General features: G+C 44.3%; 6 protein-coding genes across 6 annotated transcripts; 3 read left to right on the forward strand and 3 right to left on the reverse strand.

Annotated features, from left to right (window-relative positions):
* Positions 1-277: 277 nt before the first annotated feature.
* Positions 278-754, reverse strand: LOC6541128 (larval cuticle protein 4). Its single transcript, XM_001970429.3, has 2 exons — positions 688-754; positions 278-630 (listed from the first exon to the last, which is right to left on the reverse strand). The coding sequence occupies exons 1-2, from the start codon at positions 697-699 to the stop codon at positions 304-306; spliced, it is 339 nt and encodes a 112-aa protein (XP_001970465.1). The 5' UTR covers positions 700-754; the 3' UTR covers positions 278-303.
* A 1834-nt stretch (positions 755-2588) lies between these two features.
* Positions 2589-3379, reverse strand: LOC6542638 (larval cuticle protein 3). The gene is made up of 2 exons (XM_001970430.2): positions 3196-3379; positions 2589-3131 (listed from the first exon to the last, which is right to left on the reverse strand). Exons 1-2 carry the CDS (start codon positions 3205-3207, stop codon positions 2805-2807), a joined length of 339 nt encoding a protein of 112 aa, XP_001970466.1. The 5' UTR covers positions 3208-3379; the 3' UTR covers positions 2589-2804.
* A 538-nt stretch (positions 3380-3917) lies between these two features.
* On the forward strand, positions 3918-4708 carry LOC6542357 (larval cuticle protein 2). Its single transcript, XM_001970431.3, has one exon. It carries the CDS (start codon positions 4169-4171, stop codon positions 4547-4549), a length of 381 nt encoding a protein of 126 aa, XP_001970467.1. The 5' UTR covers positions 3918-4168; the 3' UTR covers positions 4550-4708.
* A 1972-nt stretch (positions 4709-6680) lies between these two features.
* LOC6543276 (larval cuticle protein 1) lies at positions 6681-7204 on the forward strand. Its single transcript, XM_001970432.3, has 2 exons — positions 6681-6716; positions 6782-7204. Exons 1-2 carry the CDS (start codon positions 6705-6707, stop codon positions 7160-7162), a joined length of 393 nt encoding a protein of 130 aa, XP_001970468.1. The 5' UTR covers positions 6681-6704; the 3' UTR covers positions 7163-7204.
* A 2734-nt stretch (positions 7205-9938) lies between these two features.
* On the reverse strand, positions 9939-17973 carry LOC6543054 (COP9 signalosome complex subunit 7). The gene is made up of 5 exons (XM_001970433.3): positions 17679-17973; positions 17367-17619; positions 10656-10876; positions 10389-10542; positions 9939-10239 (listed from the first exon to the last, which is right to left on the reverse strand). Exons 1-5 carry the CDS (start codon positions 17862-17864, stop codon positions 10217-10219), a joined length of 837 nt encoding a protein of 278 aa, XP_001970469.1. The 5' UTR covers positions 17865-17973; the 3' UTR covers positions 9939-10216.
* A 3248-nt stretch (positions 17974-21221) lies between these two features.
* On the forward strand, positions 21222-21642 carry LOC26526273. Its single transcript, XM_026979430.1, is given in 5 exon segments — positions 21222-21297; positions 21386-21478; positions 21481-21516; positions 21519-21608; positions 21611-21642. Coding segments are annotated over 5 exon segments (327 nt in total).
* Positions 21643-22370: the final 728 nt, after the last annotated feature.

The following is a 22370-nucleotide window of genomic DNA, read 5'->3' on the forward strand; positions in this document are numbered from 1 at the left end:
CCACTGTATCGCTAATTAAACAGGTTACTTTTGGCTAAGATCAATCAGGTAACATCCAGACAGTTCGTGATAGTCTGAAACCAAAATAAATCAACTGCCCAGGTAACTCGTACTCCCGTCACAGATTTAAGACCACATTTATATATGTACATATATCTTTTGCCAAAGAGTATCGAATTTATTTTAAAACTCGATAATCAAACTTTTAATGTCAGTATGCTGTTTAACTTCTAGCGGGTAGAGGGCAAGGTCACTTGGAGTTGCACCTCCAATGCAAAATTGAGTCCTGGTCGTGTCGATTGCTTATTCCTTGCTGGGATGAGCCTGGATGTAGGCGAGGGCCTTCAGAATAGCCTCTGGGACTGGAGGAGGAGTGGGCAGGAGGTCGCTCTGGGGCTGGTAACCGTTCTCGTCGGCCTTGTAGCTCACACGAACGTGCTCGCCCTCGGGGGAGATCCACTCGAAGACTCCCTCGATGTTTCCGTGGACATCTCCGGAAGCGGAAGAGGCAGAGCCGTTGTCCAGGACCAGCTTGTTCGAAAAGCCATCGGCTTGGACATCGCTGACCTGCTCAATGACCGCAATATTCTCGTTGGCGGCCACCATGGCGACAAGTGCGCAGACAAGCAGCTAGGATATGCCGGGATTACTTATTGAACTGTCCGGTTTTGATGGCCAGGTACTTACGATCTTGAACATGTTGATGGGTTAGATTGTCAGACTGGAGAGCTCGTGAGACTGATGCCGATTCGGGATCACTCGTTGGCTTTTATACGCTGATACGCACTCCCCGCGAAATCCCAAAGCTGATGCAACCCGTTTTTAATTAACATTTCGGCCAGCATAGGTCTCGTTTGACTTTACGGACTGGTTCAAGTGACATGCTCGGTGGCGATAAAAATCGTCTGCTGCACTCTTTTTGCTTTCTGTTGTCTATGCAAATTGCTACCGTAATTATTCTAAAAAGAATCGCGTTACTCGGAAAGGTTAAATCCACATCCTCCTTGGAATAATTCCACACCTTCCGGAATACTTACCCTGATCATTTTGAATCTCTCCGGGACCGATCGAGTAAAACAGTTTGTTTAAATAATTTTTGGGCTGCTGATAGTTAAAATGTGTTTGATTAAATGGAATGCTTAATTTAGTTGGCCAGCCGCTTATAAATCCAGCATACTTTTCGGAGCATTATTTGGTTTTTAAGATGTATTAGCAAGAAATGACCGGAAACACGAATATCGGATATACTATCCATGTCCATTTGTGCATATCTCTAATCATATGAGCAAATATTACTTTTCAGTAAATATCAACATTCCCGTGGGGTTTCGAAAAACAGAATGTATACAATTCATACCTATACAACAGACGGATATATTCCAGAACTTATATTTGTACAGCCATAGAACACCAATAGCCATTGACTTTGCTGTCTATAAAGTGCCTCTCCATCAATGAAAGTTTTGAACTTAACTGTGATTACACACCATTCATCTTAAAATTAAGAGTCCTGCACTTTGTGAGGTTGAAAAGATCTCATGATCCAGTCGACAAACACGCTTATCGTTTTTCTGAAGATGGTCTAAAGAGCTTCTTTTTGATACCAAACGCGAATATTTTGATGGGATGCTCGGCGAAGGTGCTCCGTACGGCTTCAACCTCTGGAAATCTACACTTAGTTTTTGTGGACGAGCTGGGAAAACGCTTTCAGTCATTTGACCTTGCGAAGAGGTGGAAGAATCAATGGCCCTCCTATTCCCGCCCACCAGTATGGTTTTAAGACCCCAGAGCTAGCGCATCGAGTTGTCCAGCACATCTTGAATTCCTTTGAAAACAAGCACTACTGTTCTGCTGTATTAACATTAAGGAAGCTTTTGACCGCGTGTGGCATGATGGATTGCCTTTTAAATCGAAGTCACTACTTCAGACTGGCCAATTTCCCCTCCAGAAATCGTACCTCCTTAATCGAAGCCCTGTGGTCGAGGTGAGAGGGAAAAGGTCAAACATCAAATGTGCTCGTGCAGTTGTTCCTCATGGAGGAGTCCTGGGTCTCGTGCCCACTTCAAATCTGCTGTGTCTTAATGTACCGGGCACGCTTTTGGCAAGCTACACTGGCGACACTGCCTCCTTCCGCACTCTTCCTGTCCAATCGAAGCGTCTAGAGTCACCCAGGAATTTCAGCGCTCGTGCGGCAAGTGGCCAAACAGATGGAACCTTTCTATAAATGGAAGCAAATCGCAATACTGTAACTTCACATGGAGAGGAGGATTCCTCCTAGGGTTGACCTTCACATCCCACAATCTTCGCAGGTGCAGTACCTGTGTTGATCCTGGACAAGCACAGGAAAACAGCCACAAGTCGTACTCAACTGAATGCTCAAGCCACCGAGCAGCTCAGCCTTGGCAACAAAGTGTTGCTATTAAATCGATTGGGGTCCCCTCAAAGACCCACTGCATCCAAATGTGGGCACTGCCTCAGACAAATGAGGATTGGTACGTTAGAAAATTATGATAAGACAGTTTTAATGTATTTCGAATGTCTACTGCGATGAACGCTTTTAGGGCATTTTGTATCTTTTTGTTTTGTTAAATTGTAATCTTCTTATCATTATTTTCTTATATTATCAGGAGCTGTTTTCCAACCTACCTGAGTGATGAGTAAAACATTCACTGGGCTTATATTGCAAGGTTCAATTTATTTTCGAATTCGATAACATTTTTCTTAAATTTTAAACAGCTGTTGAGAGAAATCCAAGCTCAACCTAGCTGTCTCCAATCTGTCATGTTCCTAGGCGGCGGGTTCACTTAGTTCTTGCTGGGGTTAGCCTGGATGTAGGCGATGGCCCTCAGAATGGCCTCTGGGATTGGAGGAGGAGTGGGCAGGAGGTCGCTCTGGGGCTGGTAACCGTTCTCGTCGGCCTTGTAGCTCACTCGCACATGGACACCCTCGGGAGAGATCCACTCGAAGACTCCGTCGATGTTTCCGTGGATATCTCCGCTGGCGGAGGAGGCAGATCCGTCGTCGAGGACCAACTTGCTAACGAAACCATCGGGCTGGACATCGTTCACCAGCTCCTTAACCTCCACATTGGCGTTGGCGGCCACCACGGCGGCAAGGGCGCAGACAAGCAGCTAGGATATAGGATAATCCGGGATTAGACGGCGAAGTGCCCGATGCTACTCATGGGATACTTACGATCTTGAACATTTTGAGTTGGTCGGACTAGAAATCTTTTAAGACTGATAACAATCAATGCTCAAATTGGGGTTTATATATCTTCCAAAGCTGATGCAATGTGCTTATTGTAATTAAGTCAATATGATGCATATATTAAAATCCGTCTGGGATGCAAATTAGTCAACTTTGAGATGGTTTAACCACTTCTATAAGGAGTTGAGCATTCTTGGGTATTTATTCAACCAAAATATTCGCCTCAGCCTCTCGATATAAAAGCAAACCGGACCAGAAACTGAATAATTATTTTGTAGAACATTTTAACCGCAATATTATAGCCTAGCTTTCGGCGCCAATTAAGTATTTCATTTGATGTGTGCCACATTCATTGACAACTCTGATCAAAAGCTTTGCGGGGTTTTTAAATGAAACAGTGACATCCAAAATATTGAGAAACAACAAATTGTGATAGCATAGGTAATTAACACGTATGTAAGCATGCAGTTTTACTTGCGGAATCGTTTGTTTATGAATTAGTTTGGTTTGGGTATGAATTAATTGTCACTGGTCAAACTTAGAAAATGCATGGTATTACATTTCAAGTGAAGTCTAGTCAACTACAAAATGAAACACAGGCTTGACTGATAAAGGCTTGGTCAACTCGAAACGTCATCAATCCAAAACTGAATCCAAAAACCCGTACTGCACCGCCCCTACAAAATTTCTATCGAAGCATGTTTCATTTCGGAATCAATTCAGCAGCGCAAGACTCGTTTTTTGACATTTGTATCGCAGGGTTGAGTGGAGAATTTATGGACTCTGCCTTTTGTTGGCATCATGGGCGCTTTGTGCTCGCGGTAACTTATACTTGGCCCAAAAAGTAATAAGCAATTCGCTTGGAAAGCAACCGAATGGGGAACCATATAAAAAGGCTCCCCCGACCAAAGTCAGTTATCAGTCAACGTTCGTTCTCGACCAGACAGAATCAGCCAACATGTTCAAGTTTGTGATGATCCTCGCCGTTGTGGGAGTGGCTACCGCCCTGGCCCCAGTCTCCCGTTCCGAAGATGTCAACGCCGATGTCCTTTCCCGCTCCGATGATGTTCGTGCCGATGGATTCGATTCCAGTCTGCACACCTCCAACGGAATCGAGCAGGCCGCCAGCGGCGATGTCCATGGCAACATCCATGGCAACTTCGGATGGATCTCCCCCGAGGGCGAGCACGTGGAGATCAAGTACGTCGCCAATGAGAACGGATACCAGCCCTCGGGAGCTTTGATCCCCACTCCTCCTCCAATCCCAGCGGCCATTGTCCGCGCCCTCGAATGGCTGCAGTCTCACCCCCCAGCCCCCGAGCAACCCCGTCGTCACTAGGACTCGTCACCTGGATCCCGGACCACTCCACGGACTGTTCTCCCGAAACATATCGCTCTAGTTGTTTATCTATACTTCTTGACTTTCAAAAAAATACATGCACATGCTTATAGCAGTAAGCATATAGCAGTTCTTCATTGAAACCTTTCTTTAAGTACTCCATGTGTTTATCTACCTAAACCCCATTCTTGAACTAGGCGAGTCAACATGGCCAATATCGTATAAATGTGGCGATCTCGCGATCGCATTCAGATTCTAGAATCGCAGAATTCGTTCAATTTGGGCCTAGAAGATTGCCGCATCTGCTCTAACGCCCACAAACCGCACAGAACTGTCACGCCCACATTATTTGAAAATGTGTTTATTTTAGACTTTACTCGTAGAGTAAAGGATACAATATTTATGTTGAAAAGTATGTAACAGGTAGCAGGAAGCGATCCGACATTACGAAGTGTTATATCCTTGATTAGGATTCACTAGCCAAGTCGATCTGGTCATGTCTGCCTGTCCGTCCGTATGTTTAGAGATTATACACATTTTTTATTTGTTTTGCCAGTTTCTATCGATATGCCAAAAATATGTTAAAAGTTTTCGTTCGCACTCCCACTAGCTGATTTGATTTACGGGCTTGTAATTGTCGAGGAACTCTACTTTAGGGTTCTATCTTGTAATCAAACTTCAATTGCCAAGAGGAATCCAAAAAGAAACTCTCCTTCAGATTATGACCCTTGTAGTTTTTAGCCTGTCGGAGGCCAATTCAACAGTGCTCCATTGCGAGGATGTCCACACCGATGTCCTTTTCCGATCCGATGATGTTCGCGCCGCTGGATTGATTCCAGCATTCACGCCTGCAATGGAATCGAGCGGGACGCCAGGGGAGATGTCCATGGCATTGACCAGGGCAATTTTAAATTGATCATCCCAGAGGGCGAGCACGTCAGAACGGCTACCAGCCCTCGATTCCAGCCTTGATTCCGACTCTTCCCCCAATCCCGGACGCACCCCACCCACGTGTCACCCTAATCCTTCCACAGACCTTTCCTTTACCTGTTTTATATTATTCAATAAATATTTTTACCCGACATGAGTACATGTTTTCAAAAAAAGAATAATCAATGGGGCTTGTTACGCGTCGATTGTTAACGCTCATTTGTTAAAATATGATGGTATTTTTAAATGGAATTTATAACAGTATATATCAGTATTTTTGTAAGCTGAAGGTGCTATCGTCACAAGTTCTAACCTCGTTTGGCGGCTTTTTTGATTGATTAAAGAAAATTAGTTTTTTCTTTCTAAACGAATTGGTGAGGAAACTCTCCAGTCTAAATGATCTGAAAAACAAGCCTGCTTAGCTCATATCTTAAAAAGTTGGGTATATTTCAAACGTTGAAACGTATCTATCAACAATTAAAAATTGTCAGCAAAGTTTTAGTATCAAAGTAAATATCCTCTCCATCCTCATCCATAAGGTTTACTAATCAATTTTAATTTTCACTAAAACACTCGATGGACTTCGATTGATCAGTTTTCATTGATTTTTAATAAATTTAAATAGTATATAAGAATGAGAAAAGAAGCTTGGCGCGTACAAACAAATATAAAACACAACCAGATTGGGTTAAAATCAAACTAGAACTACCGAGAGGAACCGAAAAAGGGAAGCAATGGTAAAGGTGTCAAAGTAGAGACTCAAATTAATGTGTTGCAAAACATCGAGTCTAAGAAGTCGGCGATACTTTGTAGTCAATGGAGTCTTCATGGCACTCCAAAAGTGGTTCACGGCTTGGCAATGCCAAGTCAAGCTCAAAGAGGGGATTTAATGAAGGGGCGGGTCAAACTCGTTTGGATTTCGGGATGCCACCCGACCCGTTTGCCCCTTATTGATGCGATTGTTTCATTTTAGCATCTATTAAGCGATTATATATAGTACATATCCCGTTGTTTGGCATTTGCTAAGCTCTCGCCATGTGACGATGCCTTTAATGGGTGTGGGCGCATCCGCGAAGTCAACCCATAACTCAGAGCAGCAATTTGGTGCAAGATGTAGCGTTTTGATATGGGTTCAGTTTGGGTGGCGATCATATAAAAAAGCTCTACTCGACCCAAATCAGTTATCAGTCAACGTTCGTTCTCGACCAGACAGAAATCCTCCAAAATGTTTAAGTTTGTGAGTAACGACAGGATACGAACCTACCTTTTCGTTCCCTAACTAATGTCCATACTCTTCTTCAGGTTATGATCTGCGCAGTATTTGGCCTGGCGGTGGCCAATCCCCCACTGCCCCATGCCGTAGGACGTTCCGAGGATGTCAACGCCGATGTCCTTTCCCGCTCCGATGATGTTCGCGCCGATGGATTCGATTCCAGTCTGCACACCTCCAACGGAATCGAGCAGGCCGCCAGCGGAGATGTCCATGGCAACATCCATGGCAACTTCGGATGGATCTCCCCCGAGGGCGAGCACGTGGAGATCAAGTACGTCGCCAATGAGAACGGATACCAGCCCTCGGGAGCTTGGATCCCCACTCCTCCTCCAATCCCAGAGGCCATTGCCCGCGCCCTCGAATGGCTGCAGTCTCACCCCCCAGCACCCGAGCATCCCCGCCATCACTAGGACTCGTCACCCGGATCCCGCACCACTCCACGGACTGTTCTTCTCCCGAAACATATCGCCCTAGTTGTTTAGCTGTACTTCTTGACTTCTAAAAATACATGCACATGCTAAGAGCAGTAAAAATGATTGGAAAATTGTTTCAAGCACTCCAGGTAAAAACTGTGCTTTTATACTTGAACCCTATGAAGTATGTATACACATATATTTTTGGTCAAAATACCTAAGGGAGTCAAGATGGCCATATAAACGTGGAGATCTTGGAGCTATAGTCGCAGCGCACCTAAACCACCACGCCCTTACTTTTGAAGTTGTTTTGCCAATTTCATTCAATATGCTAGCATTATAAAACTTCTTGTTCGCACTCCCACTAGCTGAGTTGTAATCAAACTGTAATTGCCCAGAGGAATTGTTAAAGAACCTCAGGGGTTAAAGCCAGCCAGATCGCCCCCTAATAGATTCAATTATTGATTCCCGTTTTTAGGCATGTGACGATGCTTTTTAATGGGTGGTTGACTCAGAGCAACAATTTAATGCAAGATTTTCGTTTTCATTAAGTTCAGTTTGTGTGACAATCATATAAAAATCAGTTATTAGTTCTCGTAAGTCGAGTACGATCTAGACCAGACAGAAAACGACAGGATACGAACCTACCTATTATATCCATAACTACTGTCTTTACCCTCCTAGGACGTTCCAAGGATGTGCATGTCCATGTGCTCTCCCGATCCGAAGATGTTCGTGCCGAAGGATTCGATTCCAGTCGATTCAGGCCACCAGCGGAGATGTCTATGGCAGAAACCAGTTCGCAACCTTGACTTTGAACTTTGCAAGCAACTGTAAACACATACAACCTGTTCAACACCTTCGATTTCTACTCATGTGCACATTTTGCACTTATTAGAGTACATGTGCTTTAAATGTTTCTACAATACCCACTTGGGAACGCAACTGCTAACGAATTAAAATGATAACTTAGGTGGTTTAACTACCCATGTGATATCTAATATTTTCAAAAATGGAATATATTATCTTAATACATACGAATTAAGTAGTCATTAATCCTCTGTGAGCATTGTTCTTTAACCGTTTTAAAACCGTCTCCATATTCCATCGAAAATGGCTTTCATCAAACGTCCTTGGCCTTTATTCAGTATACGTAAAACAGCTGTTTCAGTTTAATTTCGCTTGCTGACGATTTTTGAATAATGAATAACTTAATTCTGCCCTAGATTTTAATAGAGCCTGTTGAAATGCAACTTTAACATTTCCATTAGTGATCACGGCACAAACCCGATTTCCAATGCAGAATAAAAGAGAAATCGATTTGAAACTGAATGGCAAAAAGCGTGAATTTCAAAACTGAAAAGGCATAAAGCCAAAATTTGTCACCAAGCTGTTAAAATGCTCATTTTAACTGTTCTTATTTTCAATAACAATGTTCTGAGTAACATAACCAGTTGAGATCCGGTAGGCGATTCCCATTAAAACAGCAAGCTGAAAACATCTGGAGTAAATCCCAAAGGGGCATGAGTGTGGACTCGCTAAGCAAAGGTGAGTATGTACGTAATTTGTTTATAGATTAGCTAAATTATATGGGTTGAAACTTAAATTATAAATACATAAATTCAAACGTTATAAGATACAAGCTAGACAATGTATATACAAGTATGTTAATAATATCAACCAGTTTAAGCTAATAAGTTAAATCTGCAGTTGTATTCATACACACGATCAGGATTACAGTGCTATTGCTCATATTGTTAGCAATAAATAATAATAATAATATGGGTTGAATATGTTTTGAAACTGACCCGTTTCGGGTTTTATAAACGGTTGCACTTAATATTTAAGGAAAATCACAATATTGCTAAGCAACTAGAAAAATGTAAGCCAATTGGAAGGGTTAAATGCAGCATGTGAAGAACTTTTGTTTAAGAAGTAAAAGTACTCTAGTACTAGAGTACCGACTGTAGGGGTGTTCCTCCAAAAGAGGCAGCAATCTGATAAACGTGAGACAAATTTGCGCATTGAGTGCAAACATGTAAATTAACAGCTTGCAAGTTTTCCCCAGCAGAGCGGTTTCATTTGTTTAAAAACGCTGTGGCTGCAGAAACAAAAGCATGAAATGTAATTAAGTAATTGCCACCAGACAGCCCTGCGAATGGGGGAAGTACTTCCACATCTGACAGAATGCCTTATTGTTCCGACTTCTCCACCGCTCTATCTCTTCCCTGGGGATTGGGATGTGGATGTGGGGAAATCAAATAACAGACTGCCTCCAATTTCCAACATCCGAAGCAGCAGGGCCTTGTCCAGGTAGCAGGAATCGTCGGTTAACACGTCGAAATTACTTCAATTAGTTTAGTGCACTTTGTTAATTCCGAAAGGGTGCCCGTTTCCACGTGGACGGGCTAATGCATTACCGAATGAATGAAAAGCGTGCGAATTCAGCATGTGCTGTCATAATTTAACGAAAACAATACAAAAATGATCATCAGTCCAAGTGCGAGTTAGAATTGCCACCAAATAAATTCAATTTGCTACAGGTAATTACCCACAAATATAACAATCAAATGAAAATATGCACACATGCTCTACTAAGAGACCACAGCACGCAACGTTTGTGTTCACACGTATGTGTCGAGTAAACATTTGTCTAAAGCCGAGTTATTTTGACATTAATTAAACGCCCATTAAAGGCTGCCCACAAATCACAATAACATCACACTTAAAAGAGACAATCGCGCAGATGTGGATAAATAAATAGTCTAATTAATGCGCGTTTTGACGAATGGTTTCTATTATTACAGGTTTTGTATTTGTTATTTATTGGCAATCAATTTGATGCTAATTATGAAATCCTTCACGAGGACAGCCGGCATTTATCCGCTGAATCGAACTAAGTTTTGATGGGATTAGCTGGGAGGCGGGTTTCTCCGAAAGCCGAGCGGTCTCCGCCCCTCAGGTGCCGCGTGGAGTTGCCTGCGACCTTGAGCGACGGCTGGCTCCGTTGGAACCGGATCCTGACTCCTCGTCCGCTCGACCGGCCTCCTCTCACTTGCTGAACTTGTGGTTACCTGGAACAGGATGAGGAAAGGAAAACCAGCGGGTGAGGAAAGACAATTAATGAGAATGTTTCCAACTAATGGCTTTGTAATGAAGCTTGTGACGGAGTGGGGGCAGTTCTCCAAAGTGATTTCTCCTCCTTTCAAACTGCGCTACGCACCTGCCGCGCTGGGCGGATTCCTCAGCTTGGAGGGCTTCTTTCTCAGCTCCGATTGACCCAATCCGCCACTGGTTCCCGGTCCATGGGTGTCGATTTGCATGCTCTCATCACTGTCCGATGTCTGGCTCTTTAATCTCTTCTTAAGATCGATGAGCTGGGGGATTAGAGCAGACCATTAAAATTACACAATCCGAAATCCGATACTTTGGTTGTAAGTATAGACTGGGAGACTGGGATTTCGAAGTTTATCCATATTTGGGTACTCACATTTTTTTCCACGCTCTCCTTGTTTAGCAGCCGTTTGGATTTCTCGGCGTTCGCGTACTTTATCTGCATTTCGATGCAGTTGGAAACGCTGTCGCAGGAGTTGACCCATGCCTGAAGGGTTTCTACGATGTGGCCAGTGTATCCGGGCGGAATGTCGCGGCCCTGGGCGTAATCCACCTCCAAAATGCGTGTGTTCTGGAACAGCTTTCCGTGGATGATGTCTGCGTGGAGGATTAAAAGGAAAATTAGAGAGTTTTCTCCCTCTCAGCGTTGCCTGCATGCCAAAGCTTGTTGTCAACTTTTTCTTGACTAATTGCCCAGAACGAGCAGTTTCTGAAGTTGGACAAAGTGTCGCCTCAAGTGGTAGCACTGGAGTGCACTGAAGGCCATTGCAACAAGTTTGTTGCGATGCCTATGGACGAATGGAATAGTGGCCTTAAAGGCAACGAACAGAGAAAGAGGTAAACGAACACAGTAACTGAATTAGCGGCTTGAGTTTCCAGAAAATGACCTTGCACAAAAAGGGGAATACATTAAGTTTCCTTCAAAATGTACCTTGAATGGGCTAAAGCAGAAAACAAGTAGTTCACAAATTTGAGTAGTAAGGTAGAAGGTAGTTCTGGAATAAAAGAATGGATTTAAATCCATTCTTAACAAGAACGAGGGGCACATTTACGAATTGGGTTAAGCTCGATAATATTGACACAGCTAACAGCCAACTAAAATTTCAATTTTCCCAAAGGGTTTGATTATTTATTCAGCTTATAAGTAGAAAACCATACGCCGAAACCTCGCCTGGATTATTTACAATTCCGAAATTAATGATAATTCCCTAGCCAGCTATGAAAACGGATGTGCAATCAATCACGCCACCTTTACCCCACACAGCAAACTCTCAATCAATTAAACTGATTAGAAAACAGTTAGATGAGTGCAAACACAACAGAACGAAACTGGCTACAATCAAGCAAATGGAAGCCGGGTTCCATAAATCCGAAAATCCGCACAGTAGAATCCAAGTGTTGGCCAAATACTGTGGTGACCGAGTCGGACACAATGGGTAATCAAGTAGCAGCGTATTAACTTTTGTTTTCAATACTTTGGGGCGATCTGTTTAAGCCAAATGAAAGTGGCTTTGGGGCGATTAGCTTTGTATTCCGAGTCAATTGGCAAATACACTGCCCAGCGGGCGTAAGCGGAAAATGCAATTTGCTGCGATGGTCGGCATCAAGAGTAGTTTGAGTAATTAATTTGAAATCGTTGTTCGTCGTTTAGTTTGTAGCTCCTCTGCGGGATTACAATTTACAGCAAGCGGATTTGGAATTGTTTTCATCCGTGCCGACAGGAGGTTGAGTCCCAGTTGCAAAGTCCCGAATACTGAATCCCTCTACCCCAATCCGAACTATGGCCCGAGGCTCTAACCAGCTCGGCCGAGGAAGTGGCTAAGTGAGAGCCGCCTCTGGCCATGTCTAAGCCCTAGTTAAGTCCTTGAGCGCTCCTTGCCTTTGACTTTACGACCACTTGTGTCCTTGAACGGCTGGGGACGAAATCTGCGGACCAAGTTTCTGTGTTTATGGCACCGGCTTTCCGTCATAAATATTCACTCAAATATGCAGGGAATTCGCTCGAAGATTCAATTTCCCGCATTCACTCGCTCAGACACCCAGCGATTTGGGTTGACAATTTGTCAGACACTTTTCTAATTAGCTTGAGAGTTTGCGCAAAAATGCTTATTGCTTATTGATTTGATGCCTTCGAGTGCGCCTCGAATAATTCGAAAACATGGGAATTGCGGATTCCGTTGTTGGGCGACGCCTTGGCCACAAGTGCTGTAAACTGCCTGTGGTTTTCCGGCGTTGATATGTGTCTTGTATTTTCAGCCATGTGAAAGCTGCGGGCGCCTGCTGTCGCGTGCGGAAAATTCAACGCCAGGGCAATCAATCATGCTTACTGCTCCGCCCGCAAATTGCGGAAAAAGCCGTTGAGGGACAGCAGAATGAATCTTCGAAGCGGCAGAAGGCGATGATGGCAAACCGCCGACGGCTGTGGTTCTGTGGCAAATGCTGATGAAATTCCAATGGCTCTGGCTATCTGGATATGAATGTATACATTAAAAAACGCGGTCCGTGGTAAAAATTTCGGGAATTTGACCACCACTGCGAGTGTACTTTTGGTGACTTGGAAAAAATGCGTTTGAATGTAAAGTTGCCATGAAACGGATGTAACGATTTTAGCAACGGAGTTCAAGAAGACAATTTACACGGATTTGTATACCTTGAAAAAGCAATGTTATATTTGCACTTAGCAAAGGAATGGGCAGTAACCATACATGTATTTCAACTTTTCAGATAATCAAGTACATATGTGCTTAAAAGTTTAGTTTACCTGTAACATGATTATCGTTAAATCGGTAGATTTATTATAAATATGCTGAGATTCTGGAAAGGACGCTCAAACAACCAGACATTTAGGCCTATATACCATTTATTTATTAAAAAGTTAAAGAATCCCATTTTTTGGGGACCTGTGGCTGACAGCTTTGGCAACTCTTCAAACAGTTGCCCACCCCGAAAAATTGAATTTATTAATTGAAATTCTACACAAACCCGAACGACAGCAGCAGAAAAGGACAATGGCACAAGATAACATTTGTTAAAGGAGCGCCCCGAAAAAGTTTGGCACTCTAGCTGCCTACCAGTTATAATTGTATAATTATTAGGGGATTTAAGACAGGACCTTCTGTGTTTCAGGCACTAAATTGATACTGTTCTTAGAATAATAAAAGTGCCAAGTACTGATTTATACTTTGTTTTTTGTTAAGGAAACTGCCGTACGCAGTACAACTAAAATAAAAGAGAACGCTATAGTCAATTTTCTCGGCTATCGGATAGTCGTTACTCAGCTAGTGGAAATGCGAACGAGAAATTTCAACTTTTTTTGGCATACCCATAGAAATTGGGAAAAAAATCAAAACAATTTGAAAAGTAAGGGCGTGGCAGTCTTGGGGGCTTGTGTGCGTTAGAGTGCACGTGGTCAAAATGCTTTGGGTATGCCGATAGAAATCGGTAAGGCTAAAAGTAAAACGGAAAAGTAAAATTGTGGGCGCTGCTGAAAAGTTGCAAAAAGATTTTTACAAGACTAATAATAATATGAAAAAATGCCAAAACGATTTTCCTAAGAGTAGAAGGGCGGCTTGGGGGCGTGGCAAAGCTCTGAAACAAACTTGCGTCACTAGAGTGTTCACGTCTAATCTCAACTTACTAGATCTCACCGAGATCTCGACGTTCATACGGATGGACAGACGGACATGGCCAGCTCGACTAGGCTATGGATCCTAATTAGGCATATATACTTTATAGCTTCCTCCTACCTGTTACAAACTTTTCAACGAATCTAGTACATACTTTTTGATCTGCGAGTAACGGGTATAATTAGGAATAAATAGTTGTCCCAGCCCCTTAGTCACTGATATTTATAGTGCTGGGAGCAGCCTTTTTGGAATCCCTGGGTCATACGCTCCACTGCAGACCACAAGCTAGCGGGCCGGAAAGTTGTGCCATCAATATGAGGCGGTGGATAGCTGCTGAAAAGTTTTCACCTAAAACTGACAAAGTGTTCGGCGCAGCCACCCACAGGAACTCTCCCTTCTCAAAGTTTTCTGGGAAATCCACTGCAATGGGCCCCTGGCGCCGAAAACTATGCAATCAGAAACAGCTGCGAAATCGGCGGCTGCCGGCAGTTCGGATTTACGGCAAATTATCTCCGAACTGCGTCGCTTTTTGGGTACTCGGCTTTGCGGCAAGGTCGCGGCTTCTTCATTAAGGTAAACTGGCCTTTCATTTAACAGCTTTTCAGAGGATAAAAGCCGATTTCCATGCAGTGTTCCCGTCATGGGAACAGTGTTAATTAACCGATTGCGAAAGGGCTTACACTTTTTGCGGCCTACTCAGAAAATGTTATGCACAAGTGGCCAGCGCTTTGGTAGTTCTCCGTGCATCCCCCAAACAAATTCATCCCACTGCGCTCAGAATTGCAAATCCCCCGGCCTGGTGGAAAGCTAGTTCAAAAGCCGCTCTCAAGCACCATGAATTATGCGAAACTTTTCTTTGACACACAAAAGAAATTAAAGAAGTGCGCCAAAAAACTAAAATCAAGAAGGCGCATTCTGCGACACATTCTGTAAATCGCAGCAACTCGACACGGCAACTGCGAGGGTGCAATCCTCGGTGAAACTCGGTGGCATGCCGCACACCCCTCCACCCTCTCCACGACATGAGTGTACAAACTGTTTTGCTTATTTTCCTGCGATTCCCAGCATTCAGCTGCTGGGCCCGGGATGTTATTGCAGAAAAACTTGTTCGAGGCGGTAGGGAAAATGTTTGAAAATGCCTGGCAGATTGAAAACCACTGAGGGTGTCCGGATCGATTTTAAGAGCAGATGCCAAAGACTCCCGCTTATAGCATTTTTGGGGGCGGTTATCCGCACTCATGTGTTTTTTACTCTCCAGGAATTTTTACGACTTACTTAACTTTCGTAACACTGCTATGAAAAGCGAGCAAAGAACTAGTAGACAAATTAAAGCAAATTACGTTGTCTAAATGGCCTGAGAAGTAACAAAAATTAATTTTGGAGAATACTGTTTCGTTACTTGTTAAGTAATCATTATATCAAAATCTAGGACATGAATCTAGGTAATATTAACGTAACACAAGCACTGGGCGAAACAATCAGGGGACCTGGCTCACTAATGGAACGAAATTTCTGCCGAATTTGAATTCTAGAAGGCATTTAATTACCATATCCCCACCCCATCGTCCTGGTAGACAAATGATGCTCTAATGGGATGACCTGGAATCGCGACGAGAGAACCACTCCACCTGCCCGCCGGCTAATGGAGGCCCCGTTCCGCTTCCAACTACATTAAATTGCGATGTCAGATTACGGCGCCTAATAGAACGCAATGATTTCGCATTCCGCCAGACATCTGGCACTTGCCCTCCTGCCACCCATGATGATGCTCTAATGATGGCTATCATAACATTAATCTTGGCTGGGCGGGGGAATTTGTTTGCCCGTTTATTGCGTGGATTTGGAAAGCAATTAGGAGGGGCAGGTGAGTACTCGCCGGACCTTGGGGAGACCTTATTTGTGGGGCAGAAGGCGTTGAGTTGTCACTTTATTTGCTTACATAATTGACGGCTAAGAGTCCATTAAAAACTTGCGAACGCTATTTGCTTATCCAGCGCTAAGGTTCTGGTATGCATGTTTGGATTGTTCTATACGTCGAGTGGGCACTTGTCGGGAGCCGCTGAAAACCGAACACCAACCAAAAATCCGCCTGAAGGGCTCGTTTTCCAGCCCCATATAACACAAGCTCTGTTTGTTTTCGTTCCGGTCCATAGATCACAGGCCAAAGCTCAAAAATCAACAGTACCAACAAGTTTAGCACCACATTCGAGGACCCTAAGTATGCTTACACGAACGATGTTTCCGAGTGCGAAATTTGGCCCTGGCTTCTGGGTGTTGCGTTTGATTTAAGGCTTTTGGCAGACATACAATGCAGAATGGGTCCGGAAGTACAAGTGCAAAGTGTGTAAATATGCAGCTTGCGCCGGCACACAGTGATGGATATCAAGTTCCTATGCAATCATCTACACACATCATCTACCAACATCCTATCTGCCAAGCAAATCGATTCTCAGCAACACTTTTTGCCAGTTTCAAATGCACAGTTTTGGCTATAAATCACTGTTAGGACTGTAAATATTGTATGTACTGATTGTAATCGAAACAAATTACTCCTTTTTATGTACATACCAATATACTTGCGGTCAGCATTTTGACAAGTTAAAAATAGTAAGTGGAAATCTATTCTCCCAAAAGATTTTTCCACTTGCAAATATTTATGATTCGTGATTCCTCACTTTACGTTTAAAGCAAACTTTTTATGTGGAAAGTACGGAGCGAAGTTTGATTGTAGGCGGCCACCACTGAGGCGTGAGCGCAAAAAGGAATTCATCGAGGCAAAAGTGTTCATCCAGCTGACGTCGGCAACTGTAAAAACTGTTTTCCCGCGGGAGGAGTTGGGCCGAATCAACTGGTGGGGCGCCAGACCGAGTGGCTTAATGAATCTCGGCGAGCATAATCCTCGTTTCTCCGCCCAATTGTTTTCGTTTGCCAGGATGCGCCAGCTGTCCCGGCTAATCAAGTGCACTGCCCAAAGGCGAATGGTTGGAGAGTGGTGGTCGGGAATGGGTGGCGCTAGACGGCAGCTCAACTTTGTGAATCTACTGCTTTTACAGCTGCTGGGCCGCCGGCGCAGGTGTACAGCTGCTCAAAAATTCAAATTGACTGAAGGAGGCGCCCTTTGCATGGTGAGAAGTAGGCAAAAATTAGCATTTGATTTAATAACGCAGGCTTGGGAGGGATGCAGGGTCGAGCATGGCACTGAAACGGCTGGACTTTCAACCGGAAAATTAATAGGTTTGCAACCGAAATGGAAGAGGGTAAATCCTATGTTTTTCAATGTCGTCGAATCTGAGATACCATGCAATTTTTACCATGCGACAGTAAAGGAGAGCCTGTCGTTGACACTTGAGAGCTGGGAATGACTCTTTTAAGTGAGTTTTGGCAAAAAAGGCAATGGAACATTGTATAGATCGAAGCCGCCTAGTTGGAACCCATCTAACTATACACCTAGGCGAACTCACCTGCGTAAATAGCCTCGATGATGATGTCCTCCAGGTGGCGAACGTTGTCGATCTCCAGTTCGCTGAGCAGTAGGGCATAGGGAATGCTCTTTGCCTTGATGGCCAGCGAGACGATGGTCAGGTGCTGCAGCTTCTTCTGCATGGCAGGAGTCAGCTCGATGAACTTTCCCGGCTGTGCGCGGTATTCCTTGTAAGTGCCGTATGCGAATAGGTTCAGGGTCTCGAAGTACTTTGAGTCCGGGCCGTCCTTCAGCTGTGTGTGGAATGCGGTAGGAAACTTAGTGCTGGGAGGAGTTTCATCGAAGCACATACCTGCAATACGGATGGTTCCGCCAGTAATTCGCCAAAAACAAAGACATTTGGGGCTTCCAGGGCCTGGCGAATCACATCCAGCAAGGCGGCGCCGGTGGAGGACTTGGCCAGGACACAAAACTTCTCCAGGAACGTCTCCTTGCTCTTGCTCGGCTCTTCGTTGCCCAGCAGCATGTCCTGCGTCATTTTGGTAGCTTCAAGTTGGTTATTTTTGCCAAGTTTTGAGATTGTTTTGTTTTTTGCAAGCAGGCTGTCGAGTGTGACCGTTCTTCGATTGCTAAATTTGAGCCACCCGGCATTTGAAAAAATACTGGACATATTTTTTTATTTTTTCATTGATTCAATTTATTCCTTCTAGTCAGTTTTATAAGTTCCAGCTATTATTTATGATTTCAATTCATATTCACGGTTAACATTGGGTACATCAAGCCATAAAATAAAATGTAAGTAGAGTTTTATACAAAAATTTCGATTTTTTATTGCCTGTAATAATTAAAAATCTTTTAAATTTAGCATGTCAGTATATTTATAATTAAATATTAAGTATTAAAAGAAAATAATGTGAGAAATATTATAACATGTTAAGAAGAGTAGATATATAAAAAATACTGAGTATTTCGTAAGCGCAAAGACGGCCATACTATTGATGAGCCTGCAGAAGCTGACTGCTATAAAAGAGGGCGGCAAGTTTAAAGAAACTAAGTTTGGGCACGCATTATGTGAAATACTAAGTTTAAAAGTTAAAGTTCAGAGAACCTTCACCACGGATACAAGCCCGTGCTTATGATTATTTTATGCTCTTTGGGGATAGCACCTCGTTCGCTGCATTGTTTCTCCTAATAACCATTTGCACTCACCTTGTGGAAATGTTGGTCATTATGTTTAAAGCCGGGCATCCCCATTTTAAAACACTTTTCGACCGAAATTCACTCCGGCGGCACACACAGACGCACCCTGGGGGGCTGTAGAAGAAAGGGAAAAAGGAGACGGAAACGGCAGGATGGGCCTAAAAAAATATATTCCTTGAGCCACTTTATGCTGCCAAAACTTTGCGTCAGCCACACTTGCTATTATTGCCGAGGGGAGGGGCGGATGTGCGAATATAAAAAGGCGCAGGGTCAAAGTTGAAAACCCTTTATTGTGTCTGGGGGGTTGACTTTGGGGCGGGGGTGGGCGTGGGCGTGAGTGGGTCCACCATCCGCTATATGGGATGCGCCAGCTCATCGATTATGAAAAGTTAACTAAAGGTCAGGGACCCTCGGGGATACACACACAGGATCTCCAAGGAAAGGTGAGCCACAGCCTTAAAGACACTTCCTCCGTTTTACAACTGCCCACCGAACAGGCTTCCATTTTACAGCATATTCTCTGTGCCTCTTGCAATGTCGACACTTGGACAGAAATTGACCGGACTGTTTTACAATTTTTCCAATTGGATTGGCACGCCTACCGACCACCGCCCACTGCCCAGCACTCCGCCAAATATTATGGGATTTGGCAAATTTGCCAGTACGCAGCCATTACAAAATTGTTGCGATTTTGATTCTGTTGCGTGTTCGGCTGCAGATTCGCTTTGGGCTTCCATCCGGAGCGGTGGATGCGGTTCTTTCTCCTGCGGCGACTGCTATCCGAATTGCATCCGTGATTAGTTTGCCGTGCGTTCGAAACATTTTTGGAATAATGCGAAATCCCGCTGCCTTTACTTCGTTCGCATTTTGCGGCTTGCGTGCGGAAAGTTCAGCCCATCGAGGATATTCGCTTGCCAGCCGACGAGAACCTGTGGCCATTCTCGCAATTGACCACTGGCGGTCAGCAGGTGGGGATTGGAAATTACTTAGAAGATTGGGCAGAGCGAAAAAACGTAGTTCGCAACAGAAGAACACTAAGCTGAAATTAAATGGCGCCTTTGGCAGCAAGCAGGATTCAAATGTTCCAGGTTTTATATAACATCAGCCAAAAATCGACTTAAAAGTGTGACATATGAGAAAATAGATAAAACATTTTGGGTTTTAAGTTAATAGGGATTCTTTGACTGGCATGGCCATATATGGTCTCTTGCTGGAAATCCCGCAGAGGGTAAACAATAGTAGACTTTCCGCCTTGTCGCTGATTTTCGCATTTTTGAAAAGCTCTTTGTCACGCCGGCAAACTTTACCCGCTCTGCTTCGTGTTCTGGTTTTTTGTGGATTTCACTTTGTCATTAATTTGACGCACAATGAATCGGCAGTTGGCAGGTTGTTCGGGTGTTCAGTTTCCCGGGATTTCATTCCTATTTCCTATTGCGGGCAAAGCAAGGACGTCATTGCCAAACTCGTGTACTCCATCGGCGGTTCAGCTGGTACTAAGCTTTTAAATTAATTACACTTTTTCACTTCTGAATCCATCATCGGCTTGCACATTAAAATCCTTGTCCTGCTCCCAGCGCCGCCCGCCGCCCATGCGGCCCGACAATTTGCTTACTAGCCCATAAAAATGTATGAAAATAAAATATCAACACAGCTCGAGGGCCCCAAAATGGCCACATAAAAGGACTCAGCCCCGCGAACGCGCGCGGCATGCAAATGTAGGTGGGGCCCGCCCCCTCAGTATCCTTCCAACTGTCATACGGCCGTATAACAGTGTACTAAAACGCGTCCTTGCCCCTGCCACGGCACTTTGACCAGCAGCTGCGGCCTCGTACTCGCCTCTGGCTTATCATTTTTTATCGGCAGGACAAAGACTTGACCTTCCTTTTTAGTGAGTTGGCTGCTCTGCTCATTAGGACTCAAATTGCTTTCCCCGCCTGCAACTGTGTGCGATTGGGCACTTGGAAAAATCGCAGGAAACACATATCGCTGGACAAACTGGGAATTGCGTAGATTAAATTTGAATATTGCTATATAAAAACTAATACAAATTCAAGCCAATTTATTTTTGAAAGGCAGTAAAATGACTTTGGTCCTAGATAACATGCCTATTTTCTGCGAGTGTAGTCCGCGATTACTTGGCTTACTGAACGTGTTGTTATTACTGCTGCGGCAGTGGCTCCGCTTATCGATGCAAATGACAGGCGGCCGGGAAACTTCAGCAACTTGGCCCATTTCGGCGGAACGATGTTAGCTCGACCCAAATCACGGACCATTCGCGCGATTCGAGCCGAGGGACACTGCTGGCAGGGACTTAGGGAAAATGGCGTATAGAAATACATCGTAATAAACAAGAGCCCTTGAATAACTTCATTCAGCGAATGCAGCAAAGGTTGCACAAAAACAGCTGATAAAAATTCCTCTGCTCTGTGATAATTTACCAAGGATCCTTTGGAGCCAAACTTTGTAGCTGGCGCGCTGCGCAGGAGGCGGATTGCTATGGCAATGTGGGAGGAGCGCCGTAAAAATGCAATTTGTATCGTATTCTCGGACCTGGACACTTAATTTCAATTACCAATTGTTCGGGCTGCCCGCCCATGGCATTCCTGAGTGCCAACCGGCCAACCGGACAAATCCAGCGGGACCACAATTAGCCAAAAACAAACTGTCAGTGCTCGCTGGTATTGCATAGATAACAATGTCACATCAAATTTCCGCGCTGCTCCCACTTTCGGCCACATATCCTGCCAACCGCAACCTGGATATGGAAAACTGGGAAGCCACAGCGACGCTCCTTGGCGCTGGGACTGCGTCTAGTCGAGCACGGCGTGTCATTATAACGCTCTTTGTTTATGTGCAGCAGCGACGGGGAAAATCGAGGAAAAACTACTTGCTGTGCTGTCGATAAAAACACGGATACAAACCGATGTCGACTGGTGCCAGGTACACGGATAGCCCGTGGCAGGTGTGTGCTCGAATCGATGAGCAGCCAGCTTGGGCCCCACTTGTTGCCAATACAATCAATTTCGCATGTCGCATATTATGCGAGCTGTCTCGCCGACCGAAAGAAGTAAGCCAAGTTTGCAGGCGCAAGTATTTTTCGAGTGGGTGTGATTTGATATGGCGCTGCTGTGGCTTAGCATCGGTACATGGGAGTATCCTGGTGGGAGTTGACACCAACTCCTAAAGCAAATATATGGTTAACCAGGCTCGAAGATTAAATACAACATATCTTTAATCATTCCCTAGAATTTGAGCATAGTGAAATTGTGAGTTGAAAGGCTCGCCTTGCAAGGGTGAAGAGATGAGATTAGTTGCCTCATGTTGCGAAATCCAGCTTCTCATGCCCGAGAAGTGGGTATGTTGTCTAGTTTGTTACCCTTTTGGGCGCCTGTCATTTGCCCTCTATCAGCTAAGCTGCAAAGCTGCTCCGTACCCCAATTTATCTGATGTTCTGCCGAATCCCGAAAATTGTTCTGCTATCCATCGCATTTTGAAGTGCAACCGGTAAGCACTTTTCACCATACACTCGTAGTAATCCTGGCCTTTTGGAATGCTGAATTGCCCGAAAGCCGCTTTTGTCGTGTAATCGAGAACTTAAACATTAGAAAGTGGCTGGGGAATAAGCCCTCTGCCGGGCCATCAATATCAATCTGCATGCGTCTATTTTTGGGCGCATGTAAGCACCTGACAATGGTGCGGATTGGGTGTGTGCCGGGCTTTTAGGTTTTTAGGCATCCCCGGATAATGAAATTGATGAATGTTTTCTGCCGTTGCCGGAACAACAAACAAACTGCCCGTCAGAGAGCAGGAAGCCAGGACGTGTGTGAAGCATTATCCCCTCGGA

The sequence above is a fragment of the Drosophila erecta genome, unplaced genomic scaffold (assembly GCF_003286155.1).
Source record: "Drosophila erecta strain 14021-0224.00,06,07 unplaced genomic scaffold, DereRS2 tig00000055-arrow-pilon, whole genome shotgun sequence".
NCBI classification, from domain to species: domain Eukaryota; kingdom Metazoa; phylum Arthropoda; class Insecta; order Diptera; family Drosophilidae; genus Drosophila; species Drosophila erecta.

Excerpts from the sequence above, each read along its gene's own strand:
- LOC6543054 (XM_001970433.3), bottom strand. The coding sequence starts at position 17,864 with ATGACGCAGGACATGCTGCTGGGCAACGAAGAGCCGAGCAAGAGCAAG. Across the intron at positions 17,620-17,678 it reads CGGAACCATCCGTATTGCAG|CTGAAGGACGGCCCGGACTC; the intron begins GTATGTGCTTCG and ends TTCCACACACAG. Across the intron at positions 10,877-17,366 it reads CATCGAGGCTATTTACGCAG|ACATCATCCACGGAAAGCTG; the intron begins GTGAGTTCGCCT and ends TCCTCCACGCAG.
- LOC6542357 (XM_001970431.3), top strand. The coding sequence starts at position 4,169 with ATGTTCAAGTTTGTGATGATCCTCGCCGTTGTGGGAGTGGCTACCGCC.